General features: G+C 38.7%; 1 protein-coding gene across 2 annotated transcripts in view; it reads right to left on the bottom strand.

Annotated features, from left to right (window-relative positions):
- COPB1 (COPI coat complex subunit beta 1) overlaps nucleotides 1–19,389 on the bottom strand; it is a 47,765-nt gene that overhangs the window by 3,894 nt on the left and 24,482 nt on the right. For both annotated transcript variants that reach the window (XM_050759410.1, XM_050759411.1), the window contains exons 14-18: nucleotides 19,049–19,169; nucleotides 13,697–13,924; nucleotides 13,040–13,219; nucleotides 4,469–4,613; nucleotides 3,109–3,228 (exon numbers count right to left, since the gene is read on the bottom strand). In XM_050759410.1, coding sequence (XP_050615367.1) covers nucleotides 3,109–3,228; nucleotides 4,469–4,613; nucleotides 13,040–13,219; nucleotides 13,697–13,924; nucleotides 19,049–19,169 — 794 coding nt within the window. The remainder of the gene's footprint in view (nucleotides 1–3,108; nucleotides 3,229–4,468; nucleotides 4,614–13,039; nucleotides 13,220–13,696; nucleotides 13,925–19,048; nucleotides 19,170–19,389) is intronic.

The raw sequence follows: 19,389 nt of genomic DNA, 5'->3' as shown, positions 1-19,389 counted from the left end.
CTCTATTCTGCATGCTTTCCAAATATTACTTGTTTAATACTCCCATCAATTCTATTGACAGTATTATTATTTTCCATCTTACATAAGAGGAAATGAAAGCACAGAGTAGTTAAGTAAGTTGTTCCAGACCACACAACTGATAAGTGGTGGGGATAGGATTCAAACTCTGGCACACTTTGTTTTTTGTGGTTAAACAAATAATTCAATTCAGTGAGTACTTACATAGCAGTTGCAGCATACTAGGCACTGCAGTGGATATACAAGTAGATGATGTTCCCACAGGAGGTGCTTAACTAATACTTTTGAATAAATATTGCTGACCCACACTACTTAATGATACAAGATTACTCATCCCTCAGTATTAACGGGGAATTGCTTCAAGGACTCCCTATGGATACCAAAATCTATAGATGTTCAAGTCCCTGATATTAAATGGCATAGTATTTGCATAACCTATACACATCTTCTCATATATTTTAAATCATCTCTAGCTTACTTATAGTACCTAATACAACATAAATGCTATGTAAATAGTTATACTGTATTGTTTAGGATATAATGACAAGGAAAAAAGTCTATATATGTTCAGTATAGACACAATCATCCATTTTTATTTCTTAAATATTTTTAGTTTGTGGCTGGTTGAAGACATGGATGTGGAACCCATGGATAGGATACAGAAGGCTGACTATATTTGCTTCTATGACCATCTCTTCCAAAGTAGAGTTATAATCTGATTGGAGCCTACATTCCTCTTTCTAGGCTCTTTTCTTGACATTCTTACACTCTTTCAGAGAAAACTGAGGCTACCAAGAATAAGCTCCTTTAATTTCAGCCCCACATCTAAAAACAACTCTCTCTCTTGGAATCCACTCTCATATCCTTCCCTCTCATACATATCAGAGAAGTACTGCCTCTTTTCTTCAAGATTAATACTTCCTGCCATCTGTGATTCCTGCTTTGGTCCAGGACCCCACTCCAATCATTATCTCTTTCATTCTTATGTCTTTACTTTCCCATTCTCTACCAACTTTCTTCCCTTATAGTCTATAACTATACTTGAGGTTCTCTGTTATCTTCAAAAAATAAATCCTCACTCATTCTTGCCTTCTTTTCTTGGTACTGCCCTTTCTTTTTTCTATCAAAGCCAAGTTCCTACACTCAGAATAGTCTACACTACCTGTATTTCTTCATGTCGTATTTAGTCTTCAATCTACCACCAATGACCAAGATGTCCCACAAGAAATGTTTTAAAATCACTAATAGCCAAAACCAAAGGACCTCTCTTTCAGACTCTAATAACTAAAGTTATTTTACCTTGTGGAGCTTCAGGTTTCTCCTTACTTTTCTAACCACACTTCAGATACCTTTGTAGGCGACTCTCCTTTGACCAAGCTTTCAGTGTTGCTGTTTGCTTGGATTCTGTTTTCGTATCTCCCCTCTTTTTAGTCTTTATGCTCTCTCCAGGTGATTTCCTCTATTCCTATGGCTTTTAAACAAATACTTATCTCTAGTTTATTTTTACTTATTTATTTTTGAGACGGAGTCTTACTCTGTTGTCTAGGCTGGAGTGCAGTGCGATACTGGCTCACTGAACCTGTCTCATGGGTTCAAGCTATTCTCCTGCCTCAGCCTCCCGAGTTAGCTGGGACTACAGGCGTGCACCACTATGCCCAATTAATTTTGTATTTTTAGTAGAGACGGGGTTTCGCCATGTTGGCCAGGCTGGTCTTGGAACTCCTGATCTCAGGTAATCCGCCTGCCTCCATCTCCCAAAATGCTGGGATCACAGGTGTGAGCCACCACACCCAGCCTATCTCTAGTTTAGACCTCTTGTTCATGTCCCAGACTCACATCAAACTGTCCCTGAATATCTTTAGACACTTTAAATACCGAACCTGCTCAAGATTTAACCTATTATGTCTCTCTAAAGTTTGTTCATCTCTCCTGAATTTCCTGTTTTGGTGATGACATAAACAACCCAATAAACCCAATCTGGAAATCTGAGGGTTACTCTAGCCACTTCCTCTTCAATCATTAACCTTATCTTTAACGTTATATTCGTCCTTCTCTCCATTCCACTACTGTGTTGGCTCAAGTCCTCTGTCATCTCTCACTTGGGCTTCTATAATAGTCTACTAATTAATCTTCCTGCCTCTTCCAGTCAATCTTCTATAGTACTGTCGCAAAAAGATATAAGGCTATAAGTCATTCATTTGTAATTCCTCAATGTTTCCTCTCTCCACAGATAAAATCTGAAATCCTTAGCATGACAAGTAAAATATGGCTCCCACTAACCTTCCGAACTTCATTTTTTTTCCCGCCCATCATCCTCCAACCCATTCTGAACTCCAAGTATATCAAATCATTTTGCATTTGTTCTAACTGCATCCTTGTCTATCTGTAGTCTTCTACTGAGTACTTGCTCCTCCATGAAGCCTTTTCTAACCTTTTCTCCCAATCACCCACCACTCTGAGAACTGACCAAATCCCTTTATGGATTCCTACCTTACTTAGTACAGGTATACTTATTTTTTTCACAGCACTTACCATTACATATTGCACATATTTATTTTATGTATCTGTTTTCTCTTACTCGACCATAGTCTCTCATTTGTTCCTCACCATGGTAGCCCTATCCTTATGACAGAAATTGCAATAAAATAAGCTTATTGACTGAATGACTCTATATAAGCTAATCCCTAGGTCTGAGATGCCCTTGTGTGTCTAGCAACAAATGACTCAGGTAAAATATTATCCTTTGATAACATACCATCTCCCTTTATAAAGCCTTCCACACTGTTAGCATTTTTTTTCCTTAACCTCAAAGCATACAGTATATAAACCATCCTGTATCGCATTGGACTACAATTATATATTGCCTTAGCTAGCTCCTCCTTTTGCCTAACAGTTTCTTGAGGACAGTGACCCTATCTGGTTCATTTCTGTACATCCAGAACATAGTACAATGCCTGGTACCATAGAAAGTGTCTCATAAATTATGAATAAATGGATTTAGATCCTCTCCTACAATGTCCCCAGCTACTCACTATAGAAATTCTTCAGTAAAAATATTCAACCATTACATGCCATAAAACAGCACCTTACCTATATTACCAAAAATTATTCCATTTTCTGTTGATGCTACTTTGACGTTAGCTTTAATATTTGCGAAATCATGAGGAGCAAGAGTCAAAGGAGATGGCTTTTCCACAAGTTTCAGATCCCCTGAAAGAGTTGGGATATGGTTAAAAAAAAACACATATATACACACACACACGCACACACACATTAACCATAAAACCTTAAATGTATGCAGCTTAATAGTTTCTAGGAAAATAAGGACAAATATGAGAAGAGTATGAATCAAATATAATGAGGACAAAATAAAGAAACCACTTAACCATCCTTATTATTCACCATCAATACGCATATTTTCTTTTAAAAGGTAATAGGCATCTCGGAGTAATTCCATATTTAATTTGTGGGAAGGGAGGATACTTTGAGCCTACCATTTATTTATTTATTTTGAGATAGGGTCATGCTTTGTTACCTAGGCTGGAGTACAACTGCATGATCATAGCTCACTACAGCCCTGATCTTCCAGGCTCAAGCAATCCTCCTACCTCAGCCTCCTGAGGAGTTGGGACTACAGGAGTGGCCCACCACACCTGGCTAATTTTCTTGATTTTTTTGTAGAGATTGGGGTCATTTTATTTCAATGAATGAATGCAAACTTCTCAAAAAGCTTAAGTCTTAAACTATACATTTCATTATGAAGAAAGATAAAACAATCTGCAAAAAGACTTGTAAATGCTTAAGAAACATGTTTTTTTATACAGCCATCAAGCTATGCTGAGGACAACAGGGCAAAAGTATGTTTTCCCCTTGATATCTTGAAGTTCCTTAACTCTTGCATAAGCCATATGAAATCTGATGGGGGTACTGCACTGTTCCCATATACAATTTTGTATTTTCCAACTTCAAAACCAGATGTGGAGGTAAGCAGTCTAACTCATGTGTCTTTATTAAGAAAAAAAAATACATCTCATATTGCTAAATGTGATATGATTTATTACTTTGGTCACATGTGGTATTTAACAGTTATGCATTCAGAAAATAACTTAGTTCTGTAATGAAGCAATTAGAAATAAACTAAGTGAGCTACCTGGTCAATCTGTGACTTAAACAGCTTATACGATATCTAGAAATACTGACATTTGCTATATTAAGCTTATTAAATGAATCCATCTGAATGTGCCAAGAGCATAAAAAAGTCAGTATGACAAGAGGTTCAGAAAACTGGAGTTTAAGGGAACTAAATGATAAATGAAAAACTAAGCTTTGATTCAAAATGTCAGAAAAGGTTCAAGAGAGAATTTTTATTCTGAAACCTGTGCACCTCCCTTAATCTGTCATAAAGATCTACTATGTGACAATCTCTTTCCTGAATGGTAAATTTCCTCACCTAGTGTAGCTAATTCTAATGTGCAATTCTGCAAAGTATCACTGGTTTGGTTCACAACGAGTACATCCAGGACAATATCATATTGGTTGACGTGAACGTAAGCTTCTGCATATACAGGATCTGAGAAACCTGTCAACTGGGTGACCTATCAAAATAAAAACAAAGACATAATAAAATGACAGATGCAATTTCACCAAACATATCCTAGCCAAATGACTAAGTCTGGTAGGTTATTAACAGAGTTGCTTAGAAGTCATTTTGAGATAGGTAAAATAAAATTGTTTTGTAATGCAGAAATGGAAATTGAAAACAGAATATTAGAAATAACAGGTCCTAGAGTTTAAGATGATATCCAGACATCTATTTGTTTTTAAGCTCAATAAGTCAGTATAAGGTATTATATATGTTGACTTTTGAGCTTATAAGTTCAATAGCAGAAAAATGTTAAATATATTTAGCAAATACATTAAACATTATCCCAATTTAACCAACTAAATAAATTTGGATACACTTTCATTTAAATCCCTCAGTAAGTATCTAAACTCACTACTTGATCTATGAAACTCAGGATACAAATAAAATCCAAATCATGTGGTAGTCTTTGCTCCACAAACTGAGGAACTAAACAGATTATATAGTAAGAAATGATTGTAATGCCACAAAGATAAAATTACAAATGCCCTCCCACTCCAAATTTAAACACACCCAAAGTATAGCACTTTAAAAATGTAATACTGTCACCAAAAGCATAGGCAATAAAAGAAAAAATAGATTAAACATCAAAATTAAACACTTTTGTGCATCAAATAATATCAACAGAATGAAAAGGCAACCTACAGAATATAAGAAAATATTTGCCAATCATGTATCTGATTAGGCGGTTAGTTTCCAGAATATAAGAACTCCTAAAATTCAAACAAAAAAACCAAACAACCCAATTTAAAAACAGGCACAGGACCTGAACAAACATTTCTCCAAAGACGATATATGAATGGCCAATAAGCACATGAAAAGACACTCAACATCACTAATCATTAGGAAAATGCAAATCAAAACTACAGTGAGATACCACTTCACATACCCATTAAGATGGCTATCATCAAAAAAACAAAACAAGTATTGGCAAGGATATGGAGAAATTGGAACTCTTGTGCACTGCTGGTAAGAATGTAAAATAGTGGGGGCGCCCAATGGCTGAATAGGAAAAGCTCCAGCTTCCAGTTCCCAGCGTGAGCGACACAGAAGACGGGTGATTTCTGCATTTTCAACTGAGGTACCAGGTTCATCTCACTGGGGCGTGTCAGACAGTCAATGCTACTCTGCGGGTGCAGCCCAACCAGCGAGAGATGAAACAGGGCGAGGAATCGCCTCACCGGGGAAGTGCAAGGGGAAGGGAATTCCTTTTCCTAGCCAAAGGAAATTGAGACACACAACACCTGGAAAATCGGGTAACTCCCACCCTAATACTGCGCTTTACCAAGGGTCTTAGCAAACGGCACACCAGGATATTATACCCCACACCTAGCCCATAGGGTCCCACGCCCACAGAGCCTCCCTCATTGCTAGCACAGCAGTCTGAGATCTAACCGCAAGGCAGCAGCGAGGCTGGGGGAGGGACACCCGCCATTGCTGAGGCTTAAGTAGGTGAACAAAGCCACTGGGAAGCTCGAATTGAGTGGAGCCCACACCACAGCTCAAGGAGGCCTGCCTGCTTCTGTAGACTCCACCCTGGGGACAGGGCATAGCTAAACAAAAAGCAGCAGAAACCTCTGCAGATGTAAATGTCCCTGTCTGACAGCTTTGAAGAGAGCAGTGGTTCTCCCAGTACGGAGGCTGAGATCTGAGAACGAACAGACTGCCTGCTCAAGTGGGTCCTGACCCCTGAGAAGCCTAACTGGGAGATATCCCCCACTAGGTGCAGACCAACACCTCACACCTCTCACGGCTGGGTACACCCCTGAGATGAAGTTTCCAGAGCAAAAATCAGACAGCAACACTCACTGTTCAGCAATATTCTATCTTCTGCAGCCTCCGCTGCTGATACCCCGGGCAAACAGGGTCCAGAGTGGACCTCAAGCAAACTCCAACAGACCTAAAGCTGAGGGTCCTGACTGTCAGAAGGAAAACTAACAAACAGAAAGGACACCCACACCAAAACCCCATCAGTACGTCACCATCATCAAAGACCAAAGGCAGAGAAAAACCACAAAGATGGGGAAAAAGCAGTGCAGAAAAGCTAGAAATTCAAAAAATCAGAGCGCATCTCCCCCTCCAAAGGAACGCAGCTCATCGCCAAAAACGGAACAAAGCTGGATGGAGAATGACTTTGACGAATTGCGAGAAGAAGGCTTCAGTTGATCTTCTCAGAGCTAAAGGAGGAACTATGTAACCAGCGCGAAGAAACCAAAAACCTTGAAAAAGGAATGGATGAATGGATAACTAGAATAATCAATGCAGAGAAGATCTTAAAAGAACTGATAGAGATGAAAACCATGACACGAGAACTATGTGACAAATGCACAAGCTTCAGTAACCGACTTGATCAACTGGAAGAAAGAGTATCAGTGACTGAAGATCAAATGAATGAAATGAAGCAAGAAGAAAAGTGTAGAGAAAAAAGGGTGAAAAGAAATGAGCAAAGCCTCCAAGAAATATGGGATTATGTGAAAAGACCAAATCTATGTCTGATTGGTGTGCCTGGAAGGGATGGAGAAAATGGAACCAAGCTGGACAACACTCTGCCGGATATCATCCAGGAGAACTATCCCAACCTAGTAAGGCAGGCCAACATTCAAATTCAGAGAACGCCACAAAGATACTCCTCGAGAAGAGCAACTCCAAGACACATAATTGTCAGATTCACCAAAGTTGAAATGAAGGAAAAAATGTTAAGGGCAGCCAGAGAGAAAGGTCAGATTACCCACAAAGGGAAGCCCATCAGACTAACAGCAGATCTCTAGGCAAAGACTCTGCAAGCCAGAAGAGAGTGGGGGCCAATATTTAACCTTCTTAAAGAAAAGAATTTTCAACCCAGAATTGCATATCCAGCCAAACTAAGTTTCATAAGTGAAGGAGAAATAAAATCCTTTAGAGACAAGCAAATGCTTAGAGATTTTGTCACCACCAGACCTGCCCTACAAGAGATCACGAAGGAAGCACTAAACATGGAAAGGAACAACCGTTGCCAGCCATTGAAAAAAACATGCCAAAATGTAAAGTCCATCGATGCTAGGAAGAAACTGCATCAACTAATGAGCAAAATAACCAGCTAATATCACAATGACAGGATCAAGTTCACACATAACAATATTAACCTTAAATGTAAATGAACTAAATGGTCCAATTAAAAGACACAGACTGGCAAATTGGATAAAGAGTCAAGACCCATCAGTTTGCTGTATTCAGGAGACCCATCTCACATGCGGAGACACACATAGGCTCAAAATAAAGGGATGGAGGAAGATCTACCAAGCAAATGGAAACAAAAAAAAAGGCAGGGGTTGCAATCCTAGTCTCTGATAAAACAGACTTTAAACCATCAAAGATCAAAAGAGACAAAGAAGGCGATTACATAATGATAAAGGGATCAATTCATCAGGAAGAGCTAACTATCCTAAATATATATGCACCCAATACAGGAGCACCCAGATTCATAAAGCAAGTCCTTAGAGACTTACAAAGAGACTTAGACTCCCATACAATAATAATGGGAAACTTTAACAACCCACTGTCAACATTAGACAGATCAGCGAGACAGAAAGTTAACAAGGATGTCCAGGAATTGAACTCAACTCTGCACCAAGCAGACCTAATAGCCATCTACAGAACTCTCCACCCCAAATCAACAGAATATACATTCTTCTCAGCACCACATTGCACTTATTCCAAAACCGACCACATAGTAGGAAGTGACGCACTCCTCAGCAAATGTAAAAGAACAGAAATTATAACAAACTGTCTCTCAGACCACAGTGCAATCAAACTAGAACTCAGGACTAAGAAACTCAATCAAAACTTCTCAATTACATGGAAACTGAACAACCTGCTCCTGAATGACTACTGGGTACATAACGAAATGAAGGCAGAAATAAAGATGTTCTTTGAAACCAATGAGAACAAAGATACAACATACCAGAATCTCTGGGACACATTTAAAGCACTGTGTAGAGGGAAATTTATAGCACTAAATGCCCACAAAAGAAAGCAGTTAAGATCTAAAATTGACATCCTAACATCACAATTAAAAGAACTAGATAAGCAAGAGCAAACACATTCAAAAGCTAGAAGAAGGCAAGAAATAACTAAGATCGGAGCAGAACTGAAGGACAAAGAGACACAAAAAACCCTCCAAAAAATCAACGAATCCAGGAACTGTTTTTGTGGAAAAGATCAACAAAATTGATAGACCACTAGCAAGACTAATAAAGAAGAAAAGAGAGAAGAATCAAATAGATGCAATAAAAAATGATAAAGCGGATATCACCACCGACCCCATAGAAATACAAACTACCATCAGAGAATACTATAAAAACCTCTACGCAAATAAACTAGAAAACCTAGAAGAAATGGATAATTTCCTGGATACTTACACTCTCCCAAGACTAAACCAGGAAGAAGCTGAATCCCTGAATAGACCAATAGCAGGCTCTGAAATAGAGGAAATAATTAATAGTAGCCTGCCAACCAAAAAAATTCCAGGACCAGATGGATTCACAGCCGAATTCTACCAGAGGTAGAAGAAGGAACTGGTACCATTCCTTCTGAAACTATTCCAATCAACAGAAAAAGAGGGAATCCTCCCTAACTCATTTTATGAGGCCAACATCATCCTGATACCAAAGCCTGGAGGAGAAATAACAAAAAAAGAGAATTTTAGATCAATATCCCTGATGAACATCGATGCAAAAGTCCTCAATAAAATACTGGCAAACTGAATCCAGCAGCACATCAAAAAGCTTATCCACCATGATCAAGTGGGCTTCATCCCTGGGATGCAAGGCTGGTTCAACATACACAAATCAATAAACGTAATCCAGCATATAAACAGAACCAAAGACAAAAACCACATGATTATCTCAATAGATGCAGAAAAGGCTTTTGACAAAATTCAACAGCCCTTCATGCTAAAAACTCTCAATAAATTCGGTACTGATGGAACGTATCTCAAAATAATAAAAGCTGCTTATGACAAACCCACAGCCAATATCATACTGAATGGGCAAAAACTGGAAGCATTCCCTTTGAAAAGTGGCACAAGACAGGGATGCCCTCTCTCACCACTCCTATTCAACACAGTGTTGGAAGTTCTGGCTAGGGCAATCAGGCAAGAGAAAGAAAGGGTATTCAGTTAGGAAAAGAAGAAGTAAAATTGTCCCTGTTTGCAGATGATATGATTGTATATTTAGAAAACCCCATCGTCTCAGCCCAAAATCTCCTTAAGCTGATAAGCAACTTCAGCAAAGTCTCAGGATACAAAATTAATGTGCAAAAATCACAAGCATTCTTATACACCAGTAACAGACAAACAGAGAGCCAAATCATGAATGAACTCCCGTTCACAGTAGCTTCAAAGAGAATAAAACACCTAGGAATCCAACTTACAAGGGATGTGAAGGACCTCTTCAAGGAGAACTACAAACCACTGCTCAGTGAAATAAAAGAGGACACAAACAAATGGAAGAACATTCCATGCTCATGGATAGGAAGAATCAATATCGTGAAAATGGCCATACTGCCCAAAGTTATTTATAGATTCAATGCCATCCCCATTAAGCTATCAATGAGTTTCTTCACAGAATTGGAAAAAACTGCTTTAAAGTTCATATGGAACCAAAAAAGACCCCGCATTGCCAAGACAATCCTAAGCCAAAAGAACAGAGCTGGAGGCATCACGCTACCTGACTTCAAACTATACTACAAGGCTACAGTAACCAAAACAGCATGGTACTGGTACCAAAACAGAGATATAGACCAATGGAACAGAACAGAGCCCTCAGAAATAATACCACACATCTACAGTCAGCTGATCTTTGACAAACCTGACAAAAACAAGAAATGGGGAAAGGATTCCCTATTTAATAAATGGTGCTGGGAAAATTGGCTAGCCATAAGTAGAAAGCTGAAACTGGATCCTTTCCTTACTCCTTGTACGAAAATTAATTCAAGATGGATTAGAGACTTAAATGTTAGACCTAAAACCATTAAAACCCTAGAAGAAAACCTAGGTAATACCATTCAGGACATAGGCATGGGCAAGGACTTCATGTCTAAAACACCAAAAGCAACGGCAACAAAAGCCAAAATTGACAAATGGGATCTAATTAAACTAAAGAGTTTCTGCACAGAAAAAGAAACTACCATCAGAGTGAACAGGCAACCTACAGAATGGGAGGAAATTTTTGCAATCTACTCATCTGACAAAGGGCTAATATCCAGAACCTACAAAGAACTCAAACAAATTTACAAGAAAAAATCAAACAACCCCATCAAAAAGTGGACAAAGGATATGAACAGACACTTCTCAAGACATTCATACAGCCAACAGACACATGAAAAAATGCTCATCATCACTCACCATCAGAGAAATGCAAATCAAAACCACAATGAGATACCATCTCACACCAGTTAGAATGGCAATCATCAAAAAATCAGGAAACAACAGGTGCTGGAGAGGATGTGGAGAAATAGGAACACTTTTACACTGTTGGTGGGACTGTAAACTAGTTCAACCATTGTGGAAGACAGTGTGGTGATTCCTCGAGGATCTAGAACTAGAAATACCATTGACCCAGCCATCCTATTACTGGGTATATACTAAAAGGATTATAAATCATGCTGCTATAAAGACACATGCACACGTATGTTTATTGTGGCACTATTCACAATAGCAAAGACTTGGAATCAACCCAAATGTCCACAGTGACAGACTGGATTAAGAAAATGTGGCACATATACACCATGGAATACTATGCGGCCATAAAATTCGTGTCCTTTGCAGGGACATGGATGCAGCAGGAAACCATCATTCTCAGCAAACTATTGCAAGAACAGAAAACCAAACATCGCATGTTGTCACTCATAGGTGGGAACTGAACAATGAGATCACTGGACACAGGAAGGGGAACATCACACACCGGGGTCTATTGTGGGGAGGCGGGAGGGGGGAGGGATAGCATTAGGAGATAGACCTAACGTAAATGACGAGTTACTGGGTGCAGCACACCAACATGGCACACGTATACATATGTAACAAACCTGCACGTTGTGCACATGTACCCTAGAACTTAAAGTATTAAAAAAAAAATTTTTTTTAAAGAATAAGAAAAAGAAAAAAAGAATGTAAAATAGTGTAATTACCATGAAAAACATCATGGAAGTTCCTCAAAAAATTAAAAGTACAATTACCATATGATCCAGCAATTCTGCTTCTAGATGTATACCCAAAAGAACTAAAAGCAGGGACTTGAACAGATATTTGTACATCTGTGTTAACAGCGGCATACTTCACAGTAACCAAAAGGCAATCCACGTATCCAGGGATGGATATATGGATATACAAAATGTGGCATATACTTACAAGGTAATATTATTCAGCCTTAATAAGGAAGGCATTTCTGATACATGCTCTAAAATGAATGAATCTTGAAGATATTATACTGAGTGAAATAAGCCAGCCACAAAAGGAAAAATACTGTATTGTTCCACTTCTATGAGGTACTTAAAATTGTCAAGATCACAGAGACAGAAAGTAGAATGGTGACTGGGGGTAAGTAGGGGTTGACGGGAAATAGGAATGAGGAGTTATCATTTAATGGACATAGTTCCAGCTTTGCAACATGAAAACAGTTCTGGAGACAGCTGCATAACAATGTGAATTTAATTAATGCCACAGAACTGTACACTTACAAATGGGTTAAAATGGCAAATCTTTTGCAACTTTAACTACAATTCAAAAAAACTAAAAAAATTTTATAAATGTAGTATTATTGATATCGATTCCCAATTTTAAGGGAAATTGTTTTAGTAGTTCCAATTCTGCTACTGACCTTATCTTAAACAAAAGCAATGTAAGACTGTTCAGTCTAACAGATGAGGGATTAAACGAGATCACTGATTCTTCAATTTATGTATTTAAGGGAGAAGAATCATTTTCCTAATAAAATTCTATATGGAACTCAAAATATTAAGAATATAATAATAGAATTGCTCTGTTTAAAGTAGCAGAGAATAAGAGAAGGTGAGATCAAGGTGTGGAAAGAGACCAGGGCTGTTGCCTGTTCAGCTTCCCTTTAAAAACCTTAGTTAACCTTTAAGGATCCCCTTCCCTCAACTTCTACTTATTGGTCTATGATTCCACACACTACTGGATTGAGTTAAACCATCTGATGGACTTACGGTACTATCACATATAGTAGTAAGGTACTTCATCAGCTTTTGAGTTTTAACTGAGGTTTAATGGACCTATCACAGTGACTTGACAAAATAGTTATCTTTCTTTTAAAAACAGCAGGACTAACAACTTCCTTAAGGAGCCAATTTAAGTAATTTAGAGTCTATCAGACATTTTGTTACCTTGTTAAGTTTAGATGCTAGGGGATCTGCTGCCTCTTTCCTCTGTGTGTTACCCATTGCTGCCAGCAAACTCAGCTGAAACTGATCTTCCTTGCAGTTCATTTCATTCTTAGCAGTTAGTTGCATGAAGGAAATGGGGTCATCAGGCTGTACTGTCACATTCCTCTTTTCAGATTCTTTCTGTGTTGAGAATATAACAAAGTTTCTCTTTAATATGAAAAGATAGTTTTTAGAGGACTTTAACAGAGACAGCCCTCACATATAAAGACTGAAAAATCAACAAAACAACGAGAAAACCCACAAAGCACTTTTCTTTTTCTTTTTTTTTTTTTTTCCTGAGACAGGGTCTTACTCTCTTGCCCAGGCTGGAGTGCAGTGGTGTGATCACAGCTCACTGCAGCCTCGAACTCTTAGATTCAAGCAATACTTCCTCCTCAGGCTCCCAAGTAGCTGGGATGAAGGCACATATCACCATGCCTGGCTAATTCTCTCATTTTTTGTTGAGACAGGGGCTTGCTATGTTGCCCACACTGGTCTCGAACACCTGGCCCCAAGGAGTCCTCCCGCCTCAGCCTCCCAAAGTGCTGGGATTACAGGCGTGAGCCACTGCACCCAGAGACACAAAGCGCTTTTGTTGCCTCATCATATATACCTTACCTTTTGGGATAATTTCTCTTCTTCTAGTTTAGCAGATAACATGTGAGAAAGGGATTGTCGGCATTCCTTATTGAAAATGTCATTCATTAAAGGTGAACATTCAGACAAGACCTTGAGGCACAGGGAAATTCGATCCACATCATCATCAGTAATTGGCTTCTTAGGAAGAGAGGATTTTCCCAAATGCAGGATAGTAGCCATGAGCAACATAGCCTCAGCAACAAAAGACTAAAAAAGTAGAGAAATGGGTTACTGATACTGTCGTGATTCTCAGATTGCAATCATGTCACTTCATTATAACTCAAAATCTAAATTTTCACTTCACCTGAATAGGACTTCAAATTCTTTGGATTTTATGTCCATATCTGTTTTTGCATTCTTCTCCTTCCTTTCTACTCTTAACTGCCACTCTCTAAGACCTGCATTAATCCTCAATTAGAGACAGCAGCGGCTTTTTAACTGTTTTCCTTTGCTCCAGTCCTTCTCTGTAACCACTTCACATGCTGATGCTGTCCTTTTTAATCCCAACTACAGAAAAGTTAAAAGAATGATATACTTTACCATCTGTTAACATTTTGCCACATCTGCTTACCTATTCTATATATGTACACTTACTTTTTTGGGCTGACATGTGAAAAAGTCTTCACCTCAAAAATACTTCAGCATTCATCTCCTAAGAGTCAGAACAGTTTCCTACAAACCACAATTTCATTTTCTCACCTGAAAAATTCAACAATCCCAAAATACAGCTTCTATACTCTGAATTCAAATAAATCTCCCTAAATTGTCTTAAAAATGTTTTTATTTTTTAAATTCAGGATCAGCTTCATGCATTTTATTTGATTGTTCTCTTTCATCCCTCTTAATCTAGACCAGTTCTCTGCCTTTTTGTTTTTAATCACAGTAACTTTTTTAAAGAACTGAGGCCTGTTGTTTTATAGAATATCCCACACTTTTGATTAGAATACCAGATAGGTGATGTTTTATATTTCACCCTGTATTGCATCACAAGGTACCTAAAGTTAGGCTGTTCAATTATTGGTGCTGCTAAGCGTGATCACCTGATGCTGCCATCTTAATTTTTATACTGTACCAATCATTTCACTCCCCATGTAAATACCTTTAATGAATGTCAGCCTTCACACCGAAGTTCGTATTACTTGGCCTGCTATTCAAAGTCTTCCACAAGTGATTGCAACTTAATTTTTTAGTCTCATGTAGCATTATCCTGACACATATGCTCTATGCCCTTGCCAAACTGCCTTTGAGTACTGATCTGCACACATGCATGAAAAACTACTGGAGGCCTGGGGAAAAACCAGCAGAAGAGTAAGTATATATCCTCCAGGCTTGGATACTGTCTCCAAAAGGAGAGGAAAGAGAGGAGGGGACAGAAAATAAATCTGAGGAAATGACTGAAAATTTCCCAATGGAGATATAAACCTGCAAACCCAACAAGCTCAGTGAACAAGTACAGCAAACATGAAGAAAACCACACTAAGGCACATCCTAATCAAACTACTGAAACCCAGTGAAAAGGAGAAAATTTAAAACCAGTGGAAGACACACACACACACACACACACACACACACACACACACACACACACACACACACACTCCACCCAGGGAGATAAGAACGACAGCAGACTTCTCACCAAAAAGCCAGAAGACAAGGGAGCTTTATCTTTACACTACTGGAAAAAACCCAGAAAACTTAGAATCCTATACCCACAAAGTTAACTTTCAAAAGTGTACAAAAAATAGACTTTTTCCAGACAAAAACTAGTAGAATCTGTTGCCAACAAATCTGCACTGTAAGAAAAGTTAAAGCAAATTCTTTAGGCAAAAGATATATGATACCAGAAACTCAGTCCTACACAAAGAAATAAAGAATGCTGGAAATGGCATAAATGAAGGAGTGCCAGTGAAATCATAAGCAACCAAACTTCTTGTACCAAACAGTGCAAACATTATTAACTTGGTATGTTACAAGAAACTGGTTCTTCTAAGCAGATACCCGTAAACATTCTCAACTTCCAGAAGTGACACAACCAGGAGAGGAAAGCAAATTCAACTCTGCGATAAAAAAATATTGGAGGTTTTTAAAAAACATACTTTAAAGATTACACTGACCAGACCTGAATAAATGCCCACAAGAGAGTTACAAAATAAATTACTGCTCATAAATCAAATCAATTGACAAGGGATAATATATCTTGTAAATTACCTGGCTCTCATTTATGGCTTTTCTTATAATGGAATTAAAACAAAAACATAAAAAAACCTGGCCAGGCACAGTGGCTCACGCCTGTATGTAATCCCAGCACTTTGGGAGGCCAAGGTGGGCGGATCACCTGAGGTCAGGAGTTCAAGACCAGCCTGGTCAACATGGTGAAACCCCAGTCTCTACTAAAAATACAAAAAAAATTAGATGGCCGTGCTGGCAGGTGCCTGTAATCCCAGCTACTCAGGAGGCTGAGCCAGGAGAATCGCTTGAACCCGGGAGGCAGAGGTTGCAGTGAGCTGAGATCATGCCACTGCACTCTAGTCTGGGCAACAAGAGTGAGACTCCATCTAAAAAAAAAAATTTTTTTAGACCAAGCTGTTAAGTCTCCAAAAACCAAGGAAATACGAGTGATGTGAGTGAAACTGTTTCAATTTACAAACCTGCTGTTTAGATAACCAACATAATACAAAGCTGAAGGAATCAAAAGGAGTCCCATTTATACAGGCCCAATTTGAATGTCAGAAATTGCTGTGGTAGGACATTGTAACCAACTTTGCCCTACTACCACAAATGGTCTATGGATTCTGTTTCTTAAATAATAAGAGTTGAAACAACTTGATCTGTGGCTGCAGAATGGATGTTGTGTTAGCAGGCATGAAAACATTAATTTCTTTCTACATCTCCATCAAAGCCCTTGGGTGACCAGCAAAACTGTCAATGAACAGTAATATTTTAAAAAGGAGTCTTTTATTTCTGAGCAGTAGGTCTCAATGGTGAGCTTAAAATACTTAGTAAACCATCCTGTAAAGAGGATGTGCTGACATCCAGGCTTTGTTGTTCCACTGACAGAGCACAGACAGAGTACATTAAGCATAATTCTTTTTTTTGTTGTTGTTGTTGAGATAGAGTCTCACCCTGTTTCCCAGGCTGGAGTGCAGTGGCGCGATCTCAGCTCACTGCAACCTCTGCCTCCTGGGTTCAAGCGATTCTCCTGCCTCAGCCTCCCCTGTAGCTGGGACTACAGGCGCCTGCTACTACGGCCAGCTAATTGATTAAGCATAATTCTTAAGAGCCCTAGGATTTTCAAAATGGGAAATGAGCAATGACTTCAACTTGCTCACTGGTTGTATTAGCCCTTACCAAGAGTCAGCCTATTCTTTGAAGCCAGGGACTGACTTCTCCTCTCCAGCTACCAAAGTCCTAGATGGCACTTTCTTCCAATATAAGGTTGTTTAGTCTACACTGAAAATGTGTTGTTTAATGTGGTCACCTTCACCAATGATCTTAACTAGCTCTTCCAGATAACTTGCTACAGCTTCTCCATTAGGACTTGCTACTTCATGTCAAACTTTTATGTTATGAAGATAGGCTTCTTTCCTTAAACCTCATGAACCAACCTCTGCTAACTTCTAACTCTTCTTCTGAAGCTTCCTTACCTCTCTCGGCCTTCATGGAATTGAAGAGTTAAGGTCTTAGTCTAAATTAGGCTTTTGGCTTGAGGGAATCTTGTGGCTGGTTTGATCTTCTATCCATACCACTCAAACTTGCTATCAGCAACAAAGCTATTTAACTTTCATTCTTCCCTTTTTTTTTTTTCTTGAGACGGAATCTTGCTCTGTCTCCCAGGCTGGAGTGCAGTGGCGTGATCTCAGCTCACCGCAACCTCCACCTCCCAGGTTCAAGCAATTCTCCTGCCTCAGCCTCCTGAGTAGCTGGGATTACAGGCGCCCATCACCACACCCAGCTAATTTTTGTATTTTCAGTAGAGACAGCATTTCACCATGTTGGCCACGCTGGTCTCGAACTCCTCGTGATCCGCCCGCCTCAGCCTCCCAAAGTGCTGGGATTACAGGCATGAGTCACCACGCCCGGCAGCTGTTTCTCTTTCTTATCATTCCCATGTTTACTGGAGTAGCACTTTTACTTCCTTTAAGAGTGTTTCCTTTGCATGCACAATTTGGCTACCTACTTGGCAAAAGAAGCTTTTGGCTTACCTCAGCTTTTGACATGCCTTCCTCATTAAGTTTAATTATTTCTCACTTCTGATTTAAAGTGAAAGACATGTGACTCTTCCTTTCACTTAGAAGCCATTGTAGGATTATTAACCAGCCTAATTTCAATATTGTGGTATCTCAGGGAGTAGGGAGGCCCAAGGAGAAGGAGAGAGATGGGGTAACAGCCAGTTGGTGGAGTAGTCGGAACATACACACAACAATTATTACGTTTACTGCTTTATATGGGAATGGTTCCTGGCATCCCAAAACAACTATGATAATAACATTTTAAAGATCACTGATCACAGATCACCATAATAGATGTAATAATAATGAAAAAGTTTGAAACATTGTGAGAATTACCAAAATGTAATACAGACATATGAAGTGAGCATATGCTTATTTGGAAAAATGGTGCCAACAGACTTGCTCAACTCAGGGTTCCCACAAACCTGCATTTATTAAAAAAAAAAAAAAAAAAAAAAAAAAAGCAGTATGTGCAAAGTGCAATAAAATGAAGTATGCCTGTAAATGCTATGTAAATAATTGTTACACTGTATTGTTTTCAAATTTCTATTATTTTTACTGTTTATCGTTTTTTAAAAAAGGTATTTTCAATCCATAGTTGGTTGAATCTGCAAGTGCAGAAGCTGTGAATATGGAGGACAAACTGCATACCATTGTAAATGGGTGTTTGGTCACAACAGTCAGAAGCTACAACGAAGGTATGAACTACAGATGAGAATAATTTAAAAGACATTCTGGGATAAAACAGACAATAACCGAATGGATGCAGATGCTGGAGAGAAGGACACTTCCTTCGCTGGTCCTGAACTAATCCTAGCAAACTGAAGTGACTTCATAAATCCTTTATCTCTTCCACTGGAATAATCACATGACATTATTATTATATCACTTTGTCAATTTTAATTTTTTTAAAGTCCAAACAGAAGAGGAAGATACTTTATCAATTTTAGAGTAATGTATTATCGTGTCCACTTCTGCTATTAAATCATAAACTCTTCCATGATAGAAACTTGGTATTAATTTTTGCATACCTCACTGTTCAATGCATATAGTAGGCACTCAATGTTTAATTGTTGCATAAATGTACAATAAATGAACCTACATTTTGCTTTTTCTTCTCCTGAACCAAAGCTACATAGCGCAATGCAATCTTGGTCAGAGTTGTGGCAAGGGACGCAGCAACAAAGAAATCTCCATCCAGAAGGAATCCTCTCAAGGGAGGTCTGCAAAGCAATCAAGGAAAATCAAACCCACCAACTTGTTAAGCAGCATGCAGCTTTTGCATAAATGATTGATATAGGCCTATTAAACACTCTTACTACCATCCTTCAGTGATAAGAATACCTCAGTTAACTAACACCTTAGCTCCCAGAAGAAAGAAGGAAAAAGAAAAGTAATACATGACTTTAAAACATAACTTTGGCCAGGTGCAGTGGCTCACGC

This window comes from Macaca thibetana, chromosome 14, assembly GCF_024542745.1.
Source record: "Macaca thibetana thibetana isolate TM-01 chromosome 14, ASM2454274v1, whole genome shotgun sequence".
Lineage (NCBI taxonomy): Eukaryota > Metazoa > Chordata > Mammalia > Primates > Cercopithecidae > Macaca > Macaca thibetana.
This window is presented reverse-complemented; position numbering and strand designations above follow the sequence as displayed.